The sequence below is a fragment of the Larimichthys crocea genome, unplaced genomic scaffold (assembly GCF_000972845.2).
Source record: "Larimichthys crocea isolate SSNF unplaced genomic scaffold, L_crocea_2.0 scaffold97, whole genome shotgun sequence".
In the NCBI taxonomy this organism is placed as follows: Eukaryota; Metazoa; Chordata; class Actinopteri; family Sciaenidae; genus Larimichthys; species Larimichthys crocea.
In genome coordinates this window covers 1,585,263-1,611,082 of record NW_020861315.1, presented here as the reverse complement: position 1 = coordinate 1,611,082, position 25,820 = coordinate 1,585,263, and the positions used below count along the sequence as shown (strand labels likewise).

Sequence of the window (25,820 nt, the reverse complement as noted above, 5' to 3'; positions counted from 1 at the left end):
AAAAAGTTAAATGATGTGATGTTAACTAAAAAAACTAAAAGTAATAATAGTAAATAAGAAAACAAAGGTTATTACTTTTTAAACCTTTAGCAGGTTTAGCATGCATCAGATGACCTGTGTCTACAGCAGCGCTGGCTCTCAAACACACTAAAACAAAGTTAGCTTTAAACCAAAGTATTAGACATGCCTAAATTTTGAGCTGATGATGGTGTCAGAGGAAGTCATCCAAAGTGGTGGACCGACATTTCTATCCATGAAGCCGCACTGGAAATTGGTCACAAACATATTTTCATTGAAAAACAGGCTCAGTAATTTCCTTCAATAGCTCGGTATGGTATTTACTCAAAATGAGTAAATTGCACATACTGTATGTTGTCACATATTTTCAGCTGTGTTCATGCACAGTTTGTGCTCTAGTGCTCAAATGAATGGGTATTTAGGCTGCAGTGGTGTGGGTCTTAGGGTAAAAGACAAAGAGAGAGAAAAGATGAGCCAGAATCAACAGCTATTATTATTATTTAATATATTATTATATAAAACTACAACACTACTTAAGACTTAAGACGAAAATCTCTCAGAGCCTCCACTCTCTGTGAAACAGCCTCATCCTAATAAGTACATAGTTAATGTATGATGGCCAAGCATTAGGAAGACTCATAAGTATGTATGATTGTTAAAAATGAAATAATTGATATGATACAGTAAGATCATTGTCAGATCAAATCAAATCAAATCAATTTTATTTGTATAGCCCAAAGTCACAAAATACATTTGCCTCAGAGGGCTTTACAATCTGTACAGGGAGTGACACCCTCTGTCCTTAGACCCTCGGTTCGAGTGAGGAAAAACTTGCCCACAAAAAACCTTTAACAGGGAAAAAATGTGGAAGAAACCTCAGGAAGAGCCACAGAGGAGGGATCCCTCTCCCAGGACGGACAGACGTGCAATGGGTGTCACATGTACAGAACAAATCAACACAAACATATTGTACAATTACAATGACTGACAAAATGACAATGAATCACAATGAATGATGTACAAAACATTTCATAAAAATATCAGGAAAACTCGTTTTTATCAAACATTTACAGGAAATAATCTGTTCATTGTGTTCATTGTTTGTCCTTTAAGGAGAAGAGGTTGGTTTATTTACAGCAGCAGAAGGGTGTATCTGAGCGACTGACTCAAATTAAACCACATTGCTCGTTTTCATTGTAATGAAGGAACATGTCCACCAGTGCAGCAGGCTGGCTCACTCGTGTTTGTTTATGTTTGTTGGTTTTGGTCTTTTCACAGGAAGACAAATAGACTTTATGTCTCAGGCCTTTCATTCTTTGGGGTGTAAAGCCAGACTATAGGTAGATAAAACTAGTTTGGAGTTTGAATACTCGTCAGGATGAATCCATTAGATATATTTCTGTGAATAAACTGATTTAGGCTCTTTGAGTTTTGTGTCTGACAGACAACATTTGAAGCTGCCGCTAACTGGCATTCAACTTAAACCCTAAAATGACCCACCTTTCCACTATAATTCCAACTGTAATTGTGATCAAGTTATGTGTTTATATCATTTTGTGTCCTCACTGCAATGTTTCAACTATCCATCCAGACATTGTGCAACCATCTGAAGTGGCCACAATCACTTCAGTTTGAAGATAAGTGAAAGGCTCCTGGTAGTTTGCTGAAGATGCATTAAATTGCTCAAGGTCGGTAGAATGTGTCGGAGGAAAATTGGGAGGGTCGGGTGTTACACATGCAACCTTGGAGAGACGTATTTCGAGGGCTTGCACTGGCTAATTTTTATATACAGAGGAAGTCTTGATAGCCTTGATAGGGCCTGAGGTGTGGGCTAAGGAGAGGGTGAGGAGATAGAGAGAGAGAGAGAGAGAGAGAGAGACAGAGAGAGAGAGAGAGAGAGAGAGAGACTGAGAGGTTGGAGGAGGCTGCCTCATCAAAGGAGCTCTCAGACTCTACAAGTTCATGACGGATGTAGCAGAGACCCTGAAGTCCTCAGACCCTGACAGCTTCACACAGACGGACGGACAGACCTGAGGACAACATATACTCGTTGGAAATGATGTGGCGTGAGGTAAGCATATTATTTGAATGCCTGTATAAATTAAAATGTACCCAGCATCATTTGCACCAAGGAGGGCTTGTGTATTCATATTTTATCAAATCAAATCAATTTTATTTGTATAGCCCAAAGTCACAAAGTACATTTGCCTCAGAGGGCTTTACAATCTGTACAGGGAGTGACACCCTCTGTCCTTAGACCTTTTAAACTCTTGCTCTCTGTTATAGGCCAGATGGTTATTAAGTGTTATAATTTTTTATCACAGAGAATGTGATACAGTGTTAAAATACAGATTACTAACATGGAGTTGACTTGTTTATGTTAGATATAGTGAAAGAATGTGTTTTTCTGCCTTTTTAAAAATGTTTTAAGGCCACTTGTAATTTTTTTTTTTTACAGCTTTTGATAGCAACGGGAGGACAGTATTAAGATAAAGACTGATAAATATAGTCTACAGCCTTCATGCGACCATATCAATAAGTTCAACGTGTATCTGAATCAGCAGTAGTTTATTTTTATTATTAGATTCTTTGAAAAGATTTTCGATGAACTAAATACAGGCCATCATCTGTTTTTATCCCCTTTCCCCCGAGGAGTTACGCAGTCGGCAGTTCTGGCGTGCCATACTTGCAGAGCTGCTCGGCACCCTGGTGTTAGTAAGCACCGTTCTGGGTGCCTCTGCGCCCGGCCCTGCTGGGGAGGCGCCTGGGGGACCCCTGTACCCAGCAGTGGCAGTGGGTGTGGTTATTGTTGCACTGGCACACTGTTTTGGAGAAATAAGTGGAGCACAGGTGAACATCTCATGGTTGTACATTTGTTTTTTGTTCTTGGTGGAAACTCTTTGCTGGTGGGTATAGCAGTGGTGGAAGAAGTACGCAGTTCCAGTACCACAATTTCAAGTAGAATTCCTGCATTTAAAATCCAACTTAAGTAAAAGTACTACTACTAGGTCAATGCCTTCCTGTGAGTGATATATCTTAATACTCATGTATCAATGTGTAAGTAGCATTTTACTGTTAGATTAAACTACTTTATATACTATTACACTCTAAATCAAACCTTTATTTTCAAGGCTGTAGATGGTTTGGTCCAGGGTCAGCCCCCCTCCTCAGGGTCACAATATAAATCTGAGGGGCCAAGAGAAGATTGATGGGAAAGAAATCAAGAATAAAAACAGTTTGATGCAAAAAATTATGTGTTTTTGGACTTATATTGAATCTTTAGCTTTTTAAAAACATATTTTAAGTTATTAATTATATATATTTAAGATATATTTTAAGATATTTGATAAGCTTATTATCTTAATTTAAAAAGTGCCTGCATTTTTCAGATAGAGTAAATTTACTCAGTAGTTACTTTCCACCACTGGCTTTTACTGGTTTTTATGTTGGTTGATTGTTTTTCAATATTCATAATATAGGCTTTTTTTTTTGTCCTGTTTGATCAGGTGAACCCAGCTGTGACTCTGGCTCTGTTGGCCACTCGGAAGGTGGATGTTCTCAGGGCTCTGGTTTATATCGCTGCACAGTGTTTAGGGGCCTCTTTAGGAGCCGGGGCCCTCTACTTGGCCCTGCCACTCAAAACAAGCGCAGACCACTTTGTCAACAAGGTCAGTCCTCAAATTATTAGTGGGTTCCTTTTTAAAGTTTGTCATATGTTTGTCATATGTTACCTCTTTTCATATTATTCTTTTGGCCCCTACTTTTCCTGCTCCTCTTTCACCTCATTCAGGTTCCTATAGAGCTGAACGCAGCCCAGGCTGTGGGCATCGAGGTTTTGTGCACCTTCCAGATGGTCTTCACTGTGTTCTCTGTGGAGGATCAGCGACGGAGGGAATGTACAGAACCAGGAAACCTGGCCATTGGATTAGCACACACTGCTGGTGTACTGATCGGGGTGAAAGGAGCTTTCTTTTTTGTTTTGGTGTCAAAAGTTTATTCTCGATTGGAGAGTTTCAGTCCAACTGCACTTCATGTTGGGAAGTGTGCTGTTTAGTAACTTTATGCTTTATGCCTAAAAGTTCTGAATGTTTCCACAACTAAATAACAAAAAAAAATGTTGTACCCAGCTGTAAACATCTGCTGTGAATTTGGGCATTTTATCATGCGGGCCTATGAAGATTGACTCATTCTGTAGCCAGAAACTGCAGTTTTTGGCACATCCAGATAGGCTTCATTTCACAGTCACAGAGGTTGCCACTTCTTGATATTTAAAAAGTTTAAACTATTGTCTCGCAGAAAGTTGGTGTTTTTTATACAAAGACGTGCAGATTGATAAGTGTGAGAGGCTTTTCATGGGAGGGTGTAAAAACATTATGGAACTCCACCATCCCAACCAAGGTGACATTGAAGAGAATAAAAAGACAGATACTCTGTGAGAAATCTGCAGCAAAGAAGCTTCAGGAAGAAACTGTCTAGAGAGAAATAATAGTTTGAGTTCAGGAAATGTATTCAGTGAGAAAAATGACCTGAGCTGAGAGTATTATTTACAGGAAATGGAAAAAAGTGGATTGTGTGCTTATGTTTTTGTTTTTCTGATATGAGACTCCAAGTGTAACTAGGAAAAAAGTTCTTCATTTGGCTTCATTTGCGTGTTGTTTTTGTTCCAGGCTCGGTTCTCTGGTGCCAGCATGAATCCTGCACGTTCTCTGGGTCCAGCCATCATCACTGGCTTCTGGGAAAACCACTGGGTGAGACTCACAACATAAGCCTGTTTCCATGGAAACACTCAATACAGTTAAAATATGATGCACTGTTACAGATCAAACCAGTGCTTTTCAACGATTTTAACTTTATTTTGACAACCCAGTGACCTCCATCATCTAGTTTCACATCTATGAGTTATTATCAGTTATACTGAAAAGAGACTTCTCCTCTAAACTTGTCTTTTCAAGGCCCAAAAAGATGATAAATTATGCAATTTATTTGTATGCAATAAAAAGAAAATCCCAAATATGTATGCAAATCTGCGTAGCAGAAAATATTTTTTTGGCTGCTCCCCCATTAATCATCTCTTGACCCCTCAAATTTATCTTGTGAACCCCTAATAGTTTAAACCTGCTCCACCTCGACCAACTATAGCAGAAAAATCCTGATTACACAGAAATACATTAGTATTTATTATTTAATAATGTCAGATATAATAATAAGTCAGTCACAGGATTGTCCCAAGACCCCGTCCACAGCAGTGTATAGTACCACACCAACACCACTAGAAAATACCTGAACTATCTCTCTCTCTCCTCCCTGATACTCAAGTGAATTTAAGTTCATTGTCTATAATGTGGAAGCATTCCTCCACCATTAAACATCTCTTAAATGTAATTACATCACACTTGCCTGCTTTCAGGTTTACTGGATCGGACCAGTGGTTGGTGCTGTACTGGGTGGAATGTCCCACGAGTTCTTCTTTGCTCGCAGTGCATCTCGCCAGAAGCTGGTCGCATGTTTGACCTGTAAGGACATTGAAATCGTGGAGACGACCAGCATGACCGGCTCATCTCTATCCACAGTCACACAGAACGCCATGAGAGCCAAGCACACCAACAAACAAGAAAACAACTGAGGACAAATGCAGGAAAAAAAATCACATTGAAACACCGACATCCTGCAGTAATACAGCGATTTTTATGGAGATGCATGGTGTGCCATTCATCAATCGTGTAGATCAGGCTTGACAGAGGTGAGGGCCAAAGAAAAGGGAGAAGCTGTGCATTAATAAATTAGCATTAATACAAAATGATACAGTACCTGCCAGTGATTCAAGTGAAGGAAACATTTTTTCATCCTAGATTTAATTCTGAATTCTACACGTAAAAATTATCGAGGAATGGCTCCTGTCAGTGTGATATTATTGATGCATTAACATCAGATAAAGTCTGATGCTCTGCTTTAGATGTCAAAAAGTCTGTCACTGAGATGAGTCAATATATGGGTAATATAAGATTTCTACCCCCAAACAGCCATATTAGTATTGAGATTAACATAGAATCAAAGTAACTAGTAGGCTAACTACAGCTGACGGACGTGGGTGAGTGAAAAACCACAATATGGCAGAAATGTAATATAATATGCATAACTATGTTTTTATTAGTGTATAATCACCTGAACATAACAATCATTATGTTTTTATTATCATAGAATCTTAGCCTTTTATATCTACTACATGGAGTCCACCATGTTAAACGTGTTTTTACAGTAGCCCAGAACGGACAAACTAAACACTGTCTCCCTCCCGTTTTTCACAGCTACTGTAGTATCCCCTTCATGCTACGAAGGAAGGGGTGAAGCTAGAGGGGTTGAAATAGCAACTACGCTGCCTGATGCCACTACACATTAGACCTTTAACAGCATTATGTGTTGAAGGTTTGCCAGCCCTACCTAAAATTAACTAACACTGGCCACCATTACTGATCATGCCAGCCTACAGTAGAGGCTGTAGCAGTGAAACCCCTAAGTTGAGTGAGGGTTTGTTTTATTGCTTGTGAATTTAATTTCTTCTTTGAAGGATGAACACTGTGTATAAATTGGTATTTTTGTGATTTAACAGACCCATTTTCAGAGTGTTTTACAGCTGCTATAAATATGTAATATCCTGTAATATAGACAGTTATACACATTTATTTGTTATAATTAACAAATGAATAAAAACTAGCAAGTGGTCAGCTTCGCTAACATTCAAACATCAAGCAAGTGCAATAACACAAGACATAGCAGTGAGCTAATATTACTTACTAGTCCAACAGCAAGAAGTCCAGCTTGGCATCTGTCTCAGCCTTTTATTTCATGAAGCTCTTTCCAACGACTAAAAGTCAGTCCCAGATTTACTGACGTCCGGCTTCTTCTTGTTTGATCATTCTGTCCTTTTCTCTTCTTAGTCTTCTGTTCAGTCTCTGTCATTATTGTTATTATAGAGACTGCTCAGCCTGGTTACATTGCCCGCTTACTCAGCTCCAGTTCTGGCACGACACTGGCTCCACTCCCCGTCAGCATGTGCCTGCACAACGGGCCTTAAAACCTCCTCTTTTCCAGCCTAGATAACAAACTGAGCTAACATCAGGTTACTTCACAGACCATTAGGAGACTCTGTAAATCACAGAGAGTTGATGCACGGCAGTTAGAGGACAACACAGAGAAAAAAGAAAACACTTTCTCCATTAAATATGATCCAGTTTCACCAAAATCATTTCGTGACTTAGTGCTATAAAGCATTACGTACATGGGTGATTGAACAAGCACAAAGTTGTACAACCTTACTTTAAAGTTACATACTCTCCATTTTGATCTTGTAAATGTAAAACTTGCATGTTGCACAGGTGTGATCATTGTATTCACCTGGCACAATTCTGGAGGTTTATTATGTTCCACAACTTCTCTGTTGCCTTTTTGGTTGCACATGTGGAGAGAAATCAAAGTGGAAGCTGCAATTTAAAGTGGCTGAATGTGACCTTTGAGGTCCTAGTTCGCTGTCATTAGTGTATGTAACGGTGTAGCCAATATTGTGAGATTCAGTATTGTTACTTTCACATTTGCACATCATTAGGATATATAATGGAGACTCATTGAAATCCTGCTAAATAACACCATTATTTTCAGTTGCATTCAATGTTTGTGAATACTTTGAAATGCTAAAGAGGTCCTTGCCCTGCGCTGTGGGTTCAATAATGCTCTCTTTCATGTCTGTGCCTGTTAGTGTCCGTCTCTTCTCCAAATGCCTCCTATTCACAATTAAATGGACCTTCATACCACTGTAATGGCTCTACAGAAAGAAAACCATCAGTGGAAATAAGCTTTGTAATTTGAAATGAATATAATGAGTGTACGTGAGTGTGTCTCTATATGTGTGTTTGGGAGAGACAATTATTTTTGCTTTCATGAAACCTTGATTCATACTTCTGTGTTTTTTGTGTTTTGTTTTTTTTTGTATAAATTCCATGTTTGTCTTGTCCTAAAATATATTAATATATCTGCATGTAATTTAAACGGTCAGTTCACTCAAATAACCAAAAAACAATGGTGAGAAATGACCTCTAGTGGGATTTAGCCATGCAGATTTAATTGTCGATATTCATCTCGATATCATAAATGATGTGTGAGGACATACAGTATGTAATTTATAATTTAGATGAACTGTACGGAAGCCACAAGTTGTCATACATTCATGCATTTTATTTCCCTGGTTTTGTCATGTTAATTTAATTTGTTTTCTTTGTAGCAATATCAAAGGAGCAGGAGAATGTTGCAATTGCAATGATTTAATATACTAGACTATCCTTTTGTTTTCTTGTAGATCTCAAATTAATTAGGTCATTATCTCTTGTTTTGAAAATGATCCCGTTATCTAGGGGTACAGGTAAATTTGTTATTTCGACATAACATACATAACTCAAGATCTCAAGAAAACAAATGAAGTGAAGTTGTTATCATGAGAAAACAGAGGAAATAAAATGTATGGACGTATGACCTCTTGGGGCTTCCGTAATAATTAACTCTCAAGATCTCGAGTTACTAAGTCGAAATAACAAATGTTATCCTGAGATAACAACATAACGAAACGTTGTTTCCCTGAGATAACAACATAATTAACGTGAAATCTCAAGAAAACAAATTAAATCCTTTGTTATTGCTAGAAAATGTATGGATGTATGACTGCTCAGGGCTCCCGTAGAACTGACCCTTTAAAATCAATATTGAATATAATAAACTGTATATTTATTATGTGTTAACATGTACAATACGTTTTAAAGTCTAAAATAAAAGCTTATCAGCGATTAGTATCATTATTGCAGTATAATTTGAATACACACATGCACGGTGCACACACACACACACTTATACATAAACTATTCACACAGACACAGTGTGCACAATAGCTATAACTGCCACAGTGCCGCCAGCATTTTGCATTGTGCGTGTTCTTTCTAACATGTATAAAAGGGAGTTTAAACGAAAAGCTCAGCGTTCTGCATTCATCTACACACCCTCTCTCTCTCACTCTCTCTCTCTCTGTCTCTCCCTATCTCCCTCCCTCATCCCCTCCAACAGTGATGCCTCTCGACTGGTCAGCACGATGGTGCTGCTGCAGTAACCCCACTGTCCCCTCCCCACCCCCGACACATCCCTACTGCCCTACTGCACCTCTCCCTTTGCCCAGCTCCACAAACATAATGCAAACCTGTGCCGAGCACCTCCTAGAAGCTCCTGTCACAACAGAAGACACAATCAGCTGTGTTATGTGAATTATTGCTGGCTTGTTTGCTTGTGTGTCCCCCCCCTCTATGTTGTTTGCACATTTTAGTTCACCTTCCGGTCTCTGTGCTACATCACATTAGGCTGTGAAGCAGTTAGAGCTCTGAGCTATGAGCCAATGTCAAGTTCAGGTCTTGTTCGTAATCACAGGCCTCAATGACCTGCCACTGCTAGAAAGAGACTGTTCTGTCTCTCCTCTGAAAGATTACTGGTTATCATCTGCAGCGCTTTGCTGTATAAATGTCTCCAGAAGCAGACATTCACACACATTGGCTGTAGCTTTAGCATTTAGCATTGCATATGTAAGACAATGCTTTGTTAGCTGTGATTTTTGTGCTTTGGTCTGATATGTATTTTTGTCTTGTCTTTGTCCATACGTTAGCTCACATGCTTGTTACAGACAATGGTTTCACAGGGTCAGGCATTTCAGTGTATGGGTCAATTCAGCACTGTTAGCTTTGGGCACTTCCGTCCGGGGCCCCAACTGTATTATCTGCATGTGTGTATACGTGTATATGTGTGTGTGCATATGCGTGACTTTGTGCATGCATGTGTGTGTTTTCTGTCCTTGTCTATCAGCATTTATGCCTCCTGTATTATGACAGTTATGATATGTCAACAGATGACATACGCCCCAAAGAAAACTTTCTCCATCTCGGCTCCAGCTGCTCTTCATCGTAGCTGTTTCTCCCAGTTTCAAACCCCCTCATGAATATAACTTCTTCCTGTTGTCTCTTTATCAAAGATCTCTCTACCTCCACCAATAAATGTCTTTCATGCATTTCCACTCATTCTTGCTTTATCTGCCTCTCTTTTGGGTCTGTTATGGGGGGGGGGGGCGACAGAGGGGTTAAGTTTGTTTGATTTAGGATGTCCAGCACTGCCGCCCCCCACCCTTGGCCCTACAGGGGGATTATGGCGTCACCTGGGGCCCCTGAGGGGTATTATAAAGCCCCTGTCTGGCCCTCTCCCCTCCGTCAGAGAGGCTAAAAGGTCCACCGGACACCCTGTCTATCCCCGTTTCTACTTTAGAAATACCCCTTTAGCATTGATGCCCACCTCCTCTTGACAGCCCAGCTCATCCCACCTGAGATCTCCTTCCACATTATCTCACACCTATGTCTTTGCGACAGGTGGACAGAGGTGGCAAGCGAACGCAGCTGAGTTGACTTTACCAACCCAGTTCACGGCTTGGTCTGTGATCTGTTGAGTGGATTCGTCTGTTGACGTTCTGAAAAACTTTGTTTTGTCTGAGCCGAGTTAGCTGACAACAAAAAGGGAGATCCTTTTATTTTTTTGTTATTTTTGGCATTTGAAGAGGACCAAAAAGGTACATTTACCCTTTCCAGGCTCAACCTGATTTATTTTTAAAGAATCTTCTTCATTTTGTGGAGAGCATCAAGTGAACGGTCACCATGTGGGAGTTCCGGTCCATGAATTTTTGGCGGGCGGTCTTTGCAGAGTTCTTCGGGACCATGTTCTTTGTTTTTTTCGGCATGGGAGCTTGCCTCCGCTGGACCACCGGGCCTTATCATGTCCTTCATGTGGCCCTGTGCTTTGGGCTAGCAGCTGCCACCTTCATCCAGTCCATTGGCCACATCAGCGGCGGCCACATTAACCCTGCCGTTACCTTTGCCTACCTTGTTGGCTCACAGATGTCTCTTTTCCGTGCCATTTTCTACATGGTGGCCCAGTGCCTGGGTGCTGTAGCTGGGGCTGCTGTGCTGTATGGGGTTACACCTGGCAACATGAGAGGCAACATGGCGATGAACACAGTAAGGACCCAATATGGATGTTTCAGAAAACTAGTATAGCAATGTTAGGGGAGGTGAGGTAAAAGCTTTTGGGTAGGTTGATTTAATCCATGGCATACATTTTAGAGCATAGCTTGTTGAATTTGGTAAAATGGATTCCACTAATAATATCAATTAATCTTTAACTCAGTTATGTCCAACCATGGTCCATGGTTTAAAACATCCAACAACTATTTCCAGTAACTTTGTCTGAGTAACTCATATTCAACACTGCTCTGAGACCACAATTTCTTTGGCTTGTGCAAATCTGTTTTTGTCCATCTGTGTATCTGCAGCTGCAGCCTGGCATCAGCATGGGAATGGCCACCACTGTGGAAGTTTTCCTCACCATGCAGCTCGTGGTGTGCATCTTTGCCGTGACTGATGAGAGGAGAAACGGACGCATGGGATCTGCTGCTCTTTCCATTGGCTTCTCCGTTACCATTGGACACCTCATGGGGGTAAGACACATGGAAATATAAATATTATATATGATAATGAAATATTTTAAAAGCGCAATACATTAACAAATGTCTTGTGTTTTTTAGATGTACTACACTGGTGCTGGAATGAACCCTGCTAGGTCCTTTGCCCCTGCTGTGCTCTTCAGGAACTTCATCAACCACTGGGTAAGACCTGCAATCACACTGAAGACATCAACAAATAATTGATGAATGAACACTGTGCTAACTGGTGTTTGTTGACCCGTAGGTGTACTGGGTCGGGCCTATGATTGGAGGTGCCATGGGCGCCCTCCTGTACGATTTCATGCTGTTCCCACGCATGAGAGGTCTGTCCGAGCGCCTGGCCACACTGAAGGGAAGTCGGCCCCCCGAGAGCGAGAACCAACAGGACACGCGCGGGGAGCCCATCGAGCTCAAGACACAAGCCCTATAAATCTGCCCCTGCCCCCTTCTCCAACTGGGGCTGAGGGATGAGGGACAAGGGCCCTGAGCTACGCCAACCCCACCTCCACTTCCCTCCCCATGCCTTTACGCAACATCGCACAAGACTAACCCAAATACTCACATCTAGACTAACACACGATAAGATTCCTCCAGCGCCACTGTAAAAACCGACACACCAAACAGGTTCACAACCTCCAACCTCAACACACAAGACTCCTCTACCCCCCAGTCCTCACTCTGTATTCTGAACTGGACATTCTGTTTTTGATAAATGGTGACCAGAACCTAAACCAAACTTGTCCCCCCAAGCCCTGCCTGCTTCTACAACTACGATGTACAACTTAGAGGAGCATGGAGACCCTGAAAATGAGGTTTAGGGAGGTATGAAGGGGAGACCGAGGGCAGGATGAGGGTGAGGCAGGGATGTGGGTATGATATGAGAAGAGTAAGAGGGCATGGGGAAGGTGAGGGTGGAGTTAAGGGGTGGGGGTTGGGGTTTGGGTAGGGTAGAGAGGGCAACACTCTGGGTTTGTGGTCGTTTCAAGTTGGGTTAGACCAGTGAAGATGGGCATGCTTTTTCATTATTCATCTGAATTTATCTCCATTTTAGTTTTTTTTTTTCTAGGTTCATTTTGTTTTCTGCACTTCAGACACAAGACGTGGATGTATGATACCATTAGATTTTACCAGGGTTTCACTATTTTCAATCACTACATTTTATCTGTGGGTTTGTGTTTGTGTGTGTGGATACTTCTGCAGTATGTGTGTGTGCAAGTGTGTGCGTGAGAGTGAGCGTGTGCATGTGTGTGCGCCTGCCCGTGCGTATGAGTGTGTTTGCAAGTGAGTGTGTATATGTGTGTATGTGCGTGTGTGTGTGTGTGACAAGGTTGCAGATACAGTACTTTTTATTTCGTTTTATTTTCATTACCGCTCTCCTGTTTCGTACCATTAACTGTGTTCATTTTGTCATCAATTTTTAAGACATGATCATTTCTCCTCCCCTCACTGTGGTATTTGCTATGATATTCATTTTTACATAAACCATCTGCTGTTTTGTTCTGAACCAGCGCAATCCAAAGGAAATGTTGTATCCCTAGCCTTTGATAGTAGGTCTGTTCACTGCAGATCGGCTGTGCAAGCTTTACATTGAGTCTCCTTTTATTATTTGATCCTTATTGGGAGTACAAGGCGTTTCAACAAACATTTCAACAATAATAAACATAAAAAACTTGATACAAGGTTATGGTCATTCTTCTTTCTTCAACTGCAATAAACTATTTTGGCCAGAAGAGGGCGAAAAAACACACCAGATGTATAAGCAGAGGGAACCTGAATGATTTTTAGTCAAAAATCAATCATCAGTTCACAGAGGCATGTGCCTTAAGAAGCATATTATTAGCTCAAGGTGTGTAGGGTGATGTAGATAATGGAGGGGTTGTTTAAGTCAGACAGGGTTCACCCATAGGCTATTGCTGCTGTTTGATAAGAGATAAGTTTAAAACTGACACGTTCATGTATCTTTCACTGTCTTCTGTTTTTGTGCATCACAGCTGATAAACTTCAGTACGACCCCACCTCCAGAACCCAGACAGAACAGTTACAGGACAAGTTAGGGTGATCGTCTACAAAACAACAATGAATTCATTATGTTATCAAGTGTGTAGCCAAAACCTGATGTATATATTATTCATCTGTGCCATAGAGCTCCATTGTTGGATAAAAACTATCAATAAAACCCATCAAAGAGCTACATTATTCATGATTATGAACATGAGCACTGTAGTTAATCCCACATACACCATCCTGCTGCTGGAAATCACAAGAGCACCAAATGTGTATGCATCCACAGCTGAAAGTAGTCCCCAACAAATACAAATTTTTACTGCTGTTTAAGAAAAGATTTCTAAAAAGTACAGTGCCAGCTGTTTTATTACTTAGCCTTTAAGAATAAAACAAAGACAAGACAAACAGATGAAGTTGAAAACACACAGAATAATGCATTGTTGGTTGTTAAAACAACATCAGTATATAGATATAGATATATAATATATAGATATAGAATATCAGTGGACTTGTAGTCTAGAGATGTAGCCTATAGTCTTTGAGTGGACTACAAACCATAACGTACAATATTTAAAAAACGATTAAGACGACATGATTGACACCACTGAAGCAACAGCTGTTTCACTTAGCTTAGCATAAAAAGCGAAAACCACTGACAGTAGGAAGGAATGGACAGCATATCCGTGACGTCACCTGTAGGTTTCCGAAGAGCTATTGTTCAGCTCAAAGTGTGGTGGCTGCCATCTTGGCAGTACCAGTAAAATGGGCAATGACATGGATCGAAGGTGGACCTGAGGCAGACTAAATGACACCTGGGTGCTTAAACAAGCCACCTGTCAATCAAAGCAGCCAGTTAGTTATAGAAATTATATAGAATGTTATATAGAAATTCACCCTCAGTACAGTTGTCATGAACGGAGAAATTACAGACCAAAACTGTTTTTTGTACCAGGCTGTAAAATGTTTATTTCTGTTATGAAGTTGAACATTTTAATATCGGGGCTTATGAAAACTCTACTCAAACCTTCTCACTCTCTCTCTTTCTCTCACCATCTGTAAACATACATGTCTCATAAATGCATGTTAATGCATGTTACAAACTAAACTTCTTTCCTGGAGTTTCTGTGCTCTGTTTTCCAGCAGGTTCTCATGGATTGTGGCTGCTGCTGTGGTCCTGCACGACGTCCACTATGCATATTATTACATTATGGTTACCATATCTCCATTACAGTTTATAGTTAGTTTATGATTTGCTGCTGCTGTGCATCTGTGTCTCTCTATCTCTATCACAGGTTCCACTGCTACTTCAATCATTCATTGTCATTTTGTCAGTCATTGTAATTGTACAATATGTTTGTGTTGATTTGTTCTGTACATGTGACATCCATTGCACGTCTGTCCGTCCTGGGAGAGGGATCCCTCCTCTGTGGCTCTTCCTGAGGTTTCTTCCACCTTGTTTCCCTGTTAAAGGTTTTTTGTGGGCAAGTTTTTCCTCACTCGAACCGAGGGTCTAAGGACAGAGGGTGTCACTCCCTGTACAGATTGTAAAGCCCTCTGAGGCAAATGTACTTTGTGACTTTGGGCTATACAAATAAGTTTTGATTTGATTTGATTTATGGAGATTGACTTGTTCTATAGCCAGCAATAAGTGGAAACAGAGGAAAATAGGAATCTTGGCTTTGTCTAAACCTGCTTCTAAAGCTCATTAATTAACACATGGTGCAAAAATTAGTTTTAGACAAAATTTTGGGCTAAGAGCAGTTGCCAGGTAACCAGTGGAGACAACTTTTATGAGTCGATGACTTATGTGACTCCCGTGTGACTCCTGGTAGTGTCATGCAGCAGCTGTTAACCACAGATTTGAACCACAATTATTGCAACTCAACCACACCTCAAAGAAAAAAAAAACAATAGCACATCTTAGAAATATTAACTTTATTTTGCATATTTGTTTTAAATGTGATGTATGGCTTGGTTTATGACTACTAAGGTGGAGCTACAGCTCTGTGAGACTCCAGTACCATCTGCCTGTTTTCTGCAGCTGTGAAAAAACAAAACAAAGAAACAACTCTGACCAGTACAATGGGCTGGAAAAGGAGCTCGGTCCTGACACCGGCATATACTGCATCTCCCTATTTATCTCTCTCTCACACACACACAGAAACAGACACAAATACACTCGCACATATTCAGTAACAACATACATCTACATCCAAACACATTTACTTGATATGTATTGACAACGTTGTAGTTTAAGTATTATAAAATTCCAAATCCAGATAAGTTACAGGTCAAAAATAGTCTAACAAGCATCCAGGAATTTCATGTGATGATTTTTGATTTTTAAGTGTTAACAAACGTCTTTCTGTGGGTAATTTTCTAGCTGTAGTGATAAAAACAAAACAAAATACCAGTGTTGTCTACCTTGCTCATGCTCATCCTAATTGCATATTCTGTTAAACTGTGATTATCACTGTGTAATACAGCGGTTGATAAAAGGAACAAAAGGGAACACAATAAACATTTTGTTCATTTCAGATGAGAGGCTAATAAAAATGGCATACACAAAATGAACCTGGTAACAGAAAGAGAGCGCTCTCTTAGGCCATAGACAGAAAGGTAACCTTGAGGAGGAGGTAACTGGACCTGCGTTTCTGAAAGAGAAACTGGCACTCGGCTTGGCTAAAATCCAGCATTCATCTCAGTACCTTTGGAGGAACTGCAGCCGCAGCATCATCAATCGTCAAACAGATGTATTTTCCCATTGTCCATTCAATCTCCAGTAGTCGGCCATGCCACCACCCTCAGCACTGAGGGTCAGGGGTAAAGAGAGAGAAGTGTCCAGGCGATTACCAGTCGTCTCAGTCACTTTTTATGAAAAACATTCAGATCGTATGCTGATGACGGTAGCAATAGATCATTAACTATTACAACAATAATATATATATATATAAAAAATGGGAATGAGAGTGCTGTCCAAAAGCCCTTTTGATTACATCACACTCTCTTCCTGGTTGTCCAGTCTCATCCTGATGATCAGGTCACAGGTCAACAGTCACGCTGTTTTGAATCATCAGTTCGGCGGCTCTCGCTCCACTTGTGAGCCGCTTACTGCATGCGGTCGGGCTGGTGCAGAGGGTAGTGAAGGAAGGCCTGCGGGGCGGCAGACATAGTGGCGAGTGCAGCCAGAGGAGGATGGATGGCGGCCGGAGGGGTCGGGGATGCGGTGAGAGCGGGCGCAGGAGTGCCGGGCGAGAAGCTGTAGCTGAGGTAGCCAGTGGAGGGTGATGGTGAAGGGGTGTAAGGGTACTGCTCCAGTCCTGTAGGGGCGTAGTGGCTGTAGGCAGAGCTGTAGTCCAGGTAAGGGGAGGCGAGTGCTGCTGCTGTAGGGCTGAGCTGGGACTGAAGTACCAGGCTGGGCTGCAGGAACGCCTGGGGGTAGACATACTGCTGGGTGAGCCTGGACGGACAGAGGAAGAAGGGTCAAATCCTTAGATTAAATGATCAATTAAGTGATTAGTTGAGCATAATTAAGTTATTTTTCAGCAACAACTGTCTTGTTCCAGCTCTTCAAATGTGAATATTTGTTGGTTTGTGATGATCTTAACTGAATATCTTCATATTTTGGACTATTGTTGAGACAAAACAAGTTATTCACACGTACCAGCTTGGACTGAAATGTTGTGATGAGCATTTTTTTTTACATTTTCTGTTATTTATTGACCGAACAATGAATTGCTTAATTAGGAAAATAATCAGCAAATTAATTAATAGTGAAAATTAACATTACATGCAGCCCTAGTTCTGACGGTACAGCCCCAGAACCTCCTTCCAGATATATCCTAAGAGAAGACAGCAGCATGAAAACTAAACACAAATATCACATTGTAAATCTGAATTTGGATCAACTTTCTTCATAAACTCTGTCACACATAAACATTTGAGTTTATGTGTGACAGAGTCTGTCACACATAAACATTTGAGTTTATGTGTGACAGAGTTTATGAAGAAAGTTGATCAGATGATCAGACGTTTGATTCAGAAACGTTTGAGGGTGTATACAGTGAGCTGTACCCATTTTAGTGCTAAACCTATCCAGTGTTCCCTAAAGATGCCACGGTGCACAGATGATGATAATCTTCTCTTTGTCTATATCTTTTCAGCAGTTATGCAGAGCTAAGCCTCAAGAACAAAAAGAAGTGTCACACAACCGTGTTTCATAAAATTAGAAGGCTGGTCAGGCTCGTCCACATCTGTATCTGTGACTGAATATCCGATAACGTCAGCAAAATCTGATTAACGTGTGTTCAGAATCCTCTGTGAGATCTGATCTGATTATTAAGTGTCATATAAACAACAACAGTAACCAGAGACAGACACATAAAGTTAGAGTCTGGGTTGCACAAACAAACAGACAAGCGTTTTCTCTCCTTTGTGAACATCCTAACATTAAAAATCTGAATTCTATGAAGGCATTCTTGTCCTTTTTTTAAGAGCGATTATCAGCACTGTTGCTTTAAAATAGACCTTTTCCCTCGTGTTTAAGTTTAATTAGCACACTGCCTGAGAAATGTTCACAAAGAAACTCTTTGTTCCAAATGAAATGAAATTAAACCCTAAATAATAACGTGCTTTTAATCACAATTGCTTTTATTTCTGAACTGAATCGTTTTTCGCTCTTTGAATTTAATTCATGCACTCACTGTGTTGCACACATAAAAACTGCCACGACAGATGCAGTGTATGAGACTGTTGATACTCGGAGCCATGGCAGAAATGAGATAAAAAAAGGGGCTCTACTGTCCTCCTGCATTAAGCCATGCCCTTGCCTGAGGCTGCCCACTTAACCTGAACTGCTTCACTTAGATCTGGCAACATCAACAGAGAAGAACTGGGTTATGCTGCTGCGCTTGAGTAAAAACAACAGAACATGACAGTATTTAACACACCCATCATCAGCGCCTACAGTCAAACCCATTAACCTGACAGTAACCTTGTCACAGAGACTGAACAGGTGATCAGAGCAGCGAGCGGTGGCATGCTGCTGCTGTTGCTTACCCCTAAACAGAGCAGGAGCAGGGATCAGGTGTGCTTACACAACAAATAGAGCGACCGGGCCTGTTCACTTCCACTCTGCTGTATACACAACACACACAGGCACAATATACTCCAATACCCATATAGACAGTTTTAATCTTATTTAACTCCTCTAATCCCCTCACTAACATTATTACGATCACCCATGTATTAACTCTCTGTGATTTACAGAGTTTTCTGATGGACAGTGAAATAAACTGCTGCCAACTGTAGCTATTGTGCTGACGTGTCATGCCAGAATGTATCCAGGCTCAGCAGCCTTTATAGACATAATGACAGAGACCAAAAGACTGAAGACAAAGTTGATGGAGAAGGCTAAGAAGAGAAAAGTGACCAAACAAGAAGCCGCCAGACAAGAGTAAAACTTGGTCTGACTTTAAGTCGCTGGCGAGAGCTTTGATGTCGAGCTGGGCTGTGTTAGCAAAGTTGTCGACTGACTAATTTTTGATCCTAAGTAATAAAACTATTTACAGTAGTATTACACTCTGAAACTGGGGGCTGTAAATTGCAAAAAATACCAATTTCTACACAAGAATTTCAAATTAAAGATTGAGGATTTTCATTTCATCTCACATTTTTAAACAACAGTTCATTTAGTTAATTTGGGGGAATATACTGCTTCACTTTCTTGCCAAAAGTTAGACAAAAAGAGAATATAAGGCTACAGATAGCAGTCCACTAGCTCAGCTTAGCATAAGAACCAGAAAGGAGGAAACAGCTAGTCTGACTCTGTCCAAAGGTAAGCAAGATTTACTGACCAGCACATCTTAAGTTCATTTATTAACACTTCACCTTCACAAAGTTACACAAAACAAACACGAGAGCAGTATCAATCTTCTCATCTAACTGCCGGCAAGAAAGCTTATAGGTTAAGTGAAATCTCACTTATAGGTTAAGCTTAAGATATCAAGGTCGTCCTTTAAGGAGGGAAGAGTATGTGTTCAGCTCAAAGATTGTTAAATGCTACATGTCAAGGTTTTGTATAACACAACCTCAATTGTTGCTGTAGCAGTGAGAAAATTACCAGTCTGCTGCAGCTTTCACACAATGGGGCAATTGTTAAAGCTATCTCTTTTATAAACCAGGAATCTCTCAGACAGAATGTCTATATGGTGTGAAAAAAAAAAAGGGTTGCACACCATCTATTTCTTTTAGCTTCATCTGTGTCAGGAGCACAAGTTATGCCGGATGAAGTCAGTATGAAGGAATGTTTGTGACCCTTTTTTTATTGGTCAAACTGTTTCCAATTTTTAAAAACAAGATTGATTGTGATACTTTATTTCCCTATTGCACAATGTTGAAAATGATTTTCATGAAAAGATCACATATTCCATCCACAGTAACAATTTACACTATACTTTCCACAATAATGGCAGTACAGCAAAATAAAGCAGAACTGCTTTGTTAAATGCTACATTATTAATGCACAAACCCTCTAAACATGTTTTTTTTTTTTAGATTTTATGATAAATAAAGTTCTTTTTCCATTTTTACTACAGAAGCCCTTTGTCCATTACTGCATCTATGGCTGACGTTTGACTCTATAACCTTTTTAGGGGAGTACTAACTGTACACATGAAACATTTTGTGCCCAAAACATGTAGAGAGGAAGTACTTTCTTTCATCCCTGGGTACTGTCTACAGTATTTCTTGCAGGCTTTATACCAGTATATGAAACAATGGACAGTGAATATTTGACGTCACCCATGGGGAGTTGTTTTAAAGCTCAAAATCTGTGGCCTCTCAGTTTATCTAAAAAGATGACGTCTAGGTGCTCAAAAAAAGCTATCTGTAACGCCAGAAACTGTCATCACAAAAATGTGATAAAAAAAAAAAAAAAAATGTGATGGTGCACAGAAATGTGTAAATATGTTAACACCACCATCCCACATTAAACGAACAACAAGGACAAAAACAGACACTCAGAAATCTCTTGTGTGAACAGTTTTGACTTTTGACCAAAAAATTGTGTGTTCATGTAAGAAGCATGAGTAAGAACATGATGGAAAAAATAGGTTTTCAGAACCTTTATCTGGCCACGAAAGTAGCATGACAACACCACGACAAAAAATTCAGACTAATGACACATAAAGTCAGAGCACAGCTAAAGTAATATCCCATGTATCCCATCTCTCCTCACTCCCGCTCCGCCAGTTTCTCCCTGAGCAGGAGTGCAGTGTCATTCCCACGGCTGTGTGCCGCTGCCTGCCTGCCTGCCTGCCTGCCTATGCACTGGACTGACTGATCCAATGTGACAGCGGCATCATACAAGAGGGGAGCTGCTCCTCACCTCTCTCCTTCCAGTGCTTGGCACCATCACTGCCTGTCAAACACACATTTATATAAGTATATATAGGACACACACACACAGGATGTAGACGGACATGCACGCAAACATAAATTACAAATCTCACATGCAGAAAACATGCAAGAATATATGTTGTCAGTAAAGCTTACAAGAGGATGTAATGTAAACGTGTGTGCATGGTGAGAGGGGGGTTTAGACATATCAGGGATAATTGGCACAGCTGCATGGGTGTACACTCACTAACAGACCAATGAGAGCAGAATAACAGATGCAGACTCCCCTCTCTGGGTTTACTCCATCACTGTCCTTCCTCAAAAATCTTCAGGCAGAGAGATAAAAGAGATACTCGATAAAAAGAAAGCATTTGTATTTTTTCTTTTTGAGGGTCGAGGGCGTGAGTGGGAGGGTAGGGGAGAAGGGAGAGATGCTGAGAGGTGAAAGATCAGCCATCATATCCCTTATGCCTTAGGACAGGCACGCTTTTAATAGTTCAGATCAGGGATGTGAGGAGGGTGAGTCAGTCAAAGAGACAAACACACACACACATGACCTTCCGTCCTCTCTCGATAAACACACACACGCGGCTTGAGGGAGGGTGAGAGATAGAAAGGCCAACATCAGCACAGGACACTCAGCTCTAATGTCAGTGAGCAGGAGAGACATTTAAATTAATATGTTAAAACAAACAGGGCTGCATAATGTGGAGAAAATGTGAATTAAGCGACATGTTTAGCCAACTGAATATCATCATGACAGCATGTCTCAGATTGTACAAATAATCCAACAAATAAAGGAACATAATCTAAATAATTTGACTCATTGCATGTTTGTTGCATCTCCAACAAGCATTTAAAAACATCCAGCTCTGATCCATCAACAAGAAACTAACACAGAAATGCACTTTAATTAGTTATAAGGACATTTTAATGTTTAGCGATTATACAACGGTTAGTTCTGACCAAGTAATCACTCCACTTCACAGATGTTTTAAATTAGTTTCATTTACAGTTATCTATATTAAATTCTAACAAACCTTGCATAAATAACATTTGACTTGAACTATAACTGGTCATCAGAAGAGGACAAAGGGAGAGAAAGAAGCTCGGATACTTCATAGAACTGTTGTATAAAAGCGATATCACACTTCAGGTCGTGCTGTTATACTGAATATCAGCATGCCTGCAATGAAATTAAATAAAGCATTTGTAACTGCATAACCAGTTAATGATCATTAAATAATATGTATGAAATATAAAGTATCCATTTGTTAATAAATATGATGAATAGATATAATAAGTATTCATTTACTTAATAATAACTTCTTTATGACAACTGAGCAAACAATCCGGTGTCCTTCACTGGTGGACGCATTATTAGCGAAGGCCACCAACTTCGACTGAAAAACAAAAAAACAAATCTAGTAAGTGCACCTTGGGTTATTTTCTGATTTCTGGTGTCAAGAATGAACCTTGAGGCTCAAGATGTTTTCATGAGATTTTACCAGTTTTAAACCTTTTAAATCCTAAATAATTAGGTATGACTGCAGCAATATTATACTGTGTTTTCAATCATTAATTAAACGTGTTATAGCTGTTGACAAATATTCATAAAAACTTCAGTGAAGCAGTAAAATCGGGGCAACAGGAACTGAAGAAGTGAAAAGATGCAAAAGATCAAAAATGTGTGTCATCTTTTAACAGACAGCTGAACCAAACGGGAGCTTTCTGTGCTATGAAAAGCTTCCAACATGACCTTTTTTTCTGTTTTTCAAATTTGATTTTTCTTCCGACAGAAGTGCCTCTTCTAATTGGGTCCCTGGGTAAGCGAAAAATACACCTGAGGTTTCGCTGTCTACCTAAACCCCTCAACAGACGAAAGAGTGATAACTACAGGCTGTGAGTGAAAGAGTGATAATTTAAAGAGGGAGGTAACCAAAAAATCAGATATGTGGAGATAAACACCTATTAAAGGTTGCAAAATGTTGCAGTTTTATGATTCACTGACGTTTTACTGTTACTATAAATGTGTTTCACACACAGAATCGAGCTCCAGCATCATGTCTACCACCCTAAAGCTTCACTGAACCCAGCCACAACTACACCCAGCCACAGGTGTGCTGTTAATCTGTGTCAACCTCCTCCTCGTCCCTCCCTTCCTCCTCTTCTCTGCTTCAACAGGAAGTGCCCCCCCACACTTCAACCACCGCCACCACCTCTCCACCTTTAACAGCCTCACCACACAGCCATCTCCTTTCCTTTCTTTTTCTCTCAAAAAATAAACACCACAATTGAACTTCTACCAATAGACGTTGGGCGCTAAAGGCAGACAGCAGGCACCCCTGGGCGACAGATGTCTCCGCCTTTTTCGTCTCCCCGCCTTTGGATGAGAACATCCACCTCCTCCCCCACAACTCAACTGTACCTCAAAGCCACATTTGGCATCAGCCCGTCCTCTGTCCTCTTAAAACTTAAAGCAAATACACTGAAGCTGTAGACAGACAGAGGTGTGCTTTGTTTGAGTTTATCTTTGTTGCGAGTGTCAGACCCTGAAGACAGAGAGGACGGAGGAAACACAAAAGACCTGCAGACATATTTCTATTTTACATTTAAAGGAACAGTTTCACATTTTAGTAAGTGGTCTAAATCGATCGACACCACTCTCTTATGTGTCCGGTTAATATGAACAGAATATACAGCTAGTTAGCTTAGCAAAACAACTAGGAACAGTCTGGCTCTGTCCAAAGGGAACAACATCCACATAACAGCTTCTCTAAAAGTTAGCAATTTAACATGTTTGAGTCACTTTTCAAGCAAAAATGGAAAAAAATTGATGGTTCTTGAAAATCCAGTCTGCTGGATCAATTTCAGGGTTTCTTTGTCAGTTTCTTATTTATTTGCCTTTTTGTTTCCTGCCTGTGTTTTGTATATTTTTGTTGTCATCATCTTGAATATCAGTTTGAAGCACAATAAAAATCAAGAACCTATGTTATATATATAGAGAGAGCAATGGTATCAGATCAGTATCGTAAATTGTATCTTCAGATTGACTAAAAAGGCTCCTGCTCTTTATCAGCTGCACAGGCCTGTTTATAATCTAAGATATATCTTGAAGTAATTCCTAAAATAAAAAATCTAAGAAATGTTTGAAACTGACTGCAGTCATACTGATCATGTCAAAGACAATGTCTAGCCTTGGAGCAAAGATATCTGAGCTAGACAGATGTGCCCTCTGCATGTACTAAAACTGAGATTTCACTTCATATTTGGTTTATTTATCCTTTATTTTAACATGTATTTTGTGTAATCTACAGGAACTAAAGGTCTCCTTTAGATAAAGAAGAGATCTTGATTAGCAAGCTGTTCAGTTTACATGCAGGTGGAGAGACATATAACAACGGTGATTTAACAGAGAGAGCGTTTCCTGTCGAGGAGAAGTCAATCTGCCACTCGTTCGAAGCACAACACATCTTGCAGCTGTGCGGTTCCGAGATCTCCTGAGGTTAGACTTACTGCAAAAATCGGTATCGCTTCTTCTTCTTCTCTACAACAGGTTTTACCTTAAGTATACCATTAAACAGTGAAACTGACACAGGGTCACAAGATTCATCGTAAACATGTTGTTTGGTTTGTTCTTCACACTATGTGGCTTGGAAAAAGAAACCAGATGAAACAATTTGTTTATTGAAGCAGTACTGCAGGTGTTTATAATTTCACTTCTACAAATAGTTGGACTTGACACTGGATCCAACAACTTGTCGACTCTCGTCATTCTTATTTTGAATGAAGCATGGACTGGTAACTGGAGAGGTAAGGCACTGAACCCCTAGCTGCTCCCAAGGTGCCACTACATGGTCATAGGCCCTTAGTTTGTGGGGGGATTAATAAAGTTAATGCTCTTCCTCTTCTTTTAGAAAAAGACTGATTATTCTGTATTCTGTATTGATCAAGCTGCTGATCACTTTCACAACTTATTGATTTATTGTTAAAATGTCAGAAAATGCTCATCACTTCTTAAAAGTCTTGCATTGTCCAACCAACACCCAAAGATATATAGTTAATAAAGGACCCAGGACAGAAAAAAGGAGCAAATCCTTCACAGATACACACCTTAAACACATCTGTCACAAACATCTTGTATTTTCAGGTGTTTATACGCTAATAAACACCTTCTGTGTGTGTGTTTGCCTTCTGGGTGTGTTAGTTTTTTAATCCTCTGTTACAGTTTGCGAGGTGTCAAAGCTGCAAGTCTTCCTGGAAGCAGAGATTTAAAAGACCAACTCCCTCTGCTGCGAATGTCTGCCTTCACTGTGGGAGACTTTCAATCAACCCATCATCACTCATTCATAGACTCATCTGGGTCAGCCTCAATTCCCTCATCACTCATTCAGAAATTGAGGACTGCAATATTAATAGCACTCAGAACAGTTGAGGATTTTAATGGACTTTTCTGTAGCCGCAGGATCAGAACTTGTCAGCCTGCAGAAAGTCAAGAGTGAAGAGCTCTTTTCCAACACAACATCATGCATATTCCTCTTAAATACTGTTAAAATATAGAAGAAGAAGTTTTCATCTTTTCCCCAAAAAACAGATATTTCAAAAGAAGATGCGACAGCTCGCCCACACATATAGAACAGACGGCTGTTAGTTGAAACATTGTCTCCTGGATTCCCTAAACAACTGTCAAATTTGTGAGTCAAGCCTAATTAAGTGTTCCACTTACACAATATATATAGAGAGAAGGTTCGCGCTACTGTCTCGGCAATGAATCATCCTCAATGTTTCACCCTAAATGTGAATTTTTATATTCACACTCAAACGTCACATGTGG

At 40.2% G+C, this 25,820-nt stretch overlaps 3 protein-coding genes across 5 annotated transcripts in view; 2 read left to right on the top strand and 1 right to left on the bottom strand.

The window, feature by feature from the left end:
* The first annotated feature begins 1,941 nt into the window (after window positions 1–1,941).
* LOC104919660 (aquaporin AQPAe.a) lies at window positions 1,942–6,136 on the top strand. Of its 3 annotated transcripts, none has more exons than XM_019276071.2 (6): window positions 1,942–2,089; window positions 2,674–2,868; window positions 3,525–3,686; window positions 3,809–3,973; window positions 4,686–4,766; window positions 5,426–6,136. In XM_019276071.2, exons 1-6 carry the CDS (start codon window positions 2,075–2,077, stop codon window positions 5,639–5,641), a joined length of 834 nt encoding a protein of 277 aa, XP_019131616.1. In that variant the 5' UTR covers window positions 1,942–2,074; the 3' UTR covers window positions 5,642–6,136. The 3 variants fall into 3 exon arrangements, with proteins under 3 accessions (XP_019131616.1, XP_019131615.1, XP_027133095.1); XM_019276070.2 differs by having other exon boundaries at window positions 2,638–2,868; XM_027277294.1 differs by lacking the exons at window positions 4,686–4,766; window positions 5,426–6,136 and having other exon boundaries at window positions 2,638–2,868; window positions 3,809–4,182.
* A 4,193-nt stretch (window positions 6,137–10,329) lies between these two features.
* Window positions 10,330–13,322, top strand: mipb (major intrinsic protein of lens fiber b). The gene is made up of 4 exons (XM_010731701.3): window positions 10,330–11,099; window positions 11,414–11,578; window positions 11,666–11,746; window positions 11,829–13,322. Exons 1-4 carry the CDS (start codon window positions 10,740–10,742, stop codon window positions 12,012–12,014), a joined length of 792 nt encoding a protein of 263 aa, XP_010730003.1. The 5' UTR covers window positions 10,330–10,739; the 3' UTR covers window positions 12,015–13,322.
* A 2,184-nt stretch (window positions 13,323–15,506) lies between these two features.
* The window catches only part of rbm38 (RNA binding motif protein 38), a 21,380-nt gene continuing 11,066 nt past the window's right edge, over window positions 15,507–25,820 (bottom strand). The window contains exon 4 of the mRNA XM_010731700.3: window positions 15,507–17,048. Within this exon, the coding sequence (XP_010730002.2) occupies window positions 16,697–17,048 (352 nt within the window). The 3' untranslated portion in view covers window positions 15,507–16,696. The remainder of the gene's footprint in view (window positions 17,049–25,820) is intronic.

Bases quoted from the DNA above. Each gene is read 5' to 3' on its own strand.
- LOC104919660 (XM_019276070.2), top strand. The intron at 3,974-4,685 runs GTGAAAGGAGCT...TTTTTGTTCCAG, and splicing joins CTGCTGGTGTACTGATCGGG to GCTCGGTTCTCTGGTGCCAG. The intron at 4,767-5,425 runs GTGAGACTCACA...GCCTGCTTTCAG, and splicing joins GCTTCTGGGAAAACCACTGG to GTTTACTGGATCGGACCAGT.
- mipb (XM_010731701.3), top strand. From the start codon at position 10,740: ATGTGGGAGTTCCGGTCCATGAATTTTTGGCGGGCGGTCTTTGCAGAG. The intron at 11,100-11,413 runs GTAAGGACCCAA...GTGTATCTGCAG, and splicing joins GCAACATGGCGATGAACACA to CTGCAGCCTGGCATCAGCAT. The intron at 11,747-11,828 runs GTAAGACCTGCA...GTTGACCCGTAG, and splicing joins GGAACTTCATCAACCACTGG to GTGTACTGGGTCGGGCCTAT.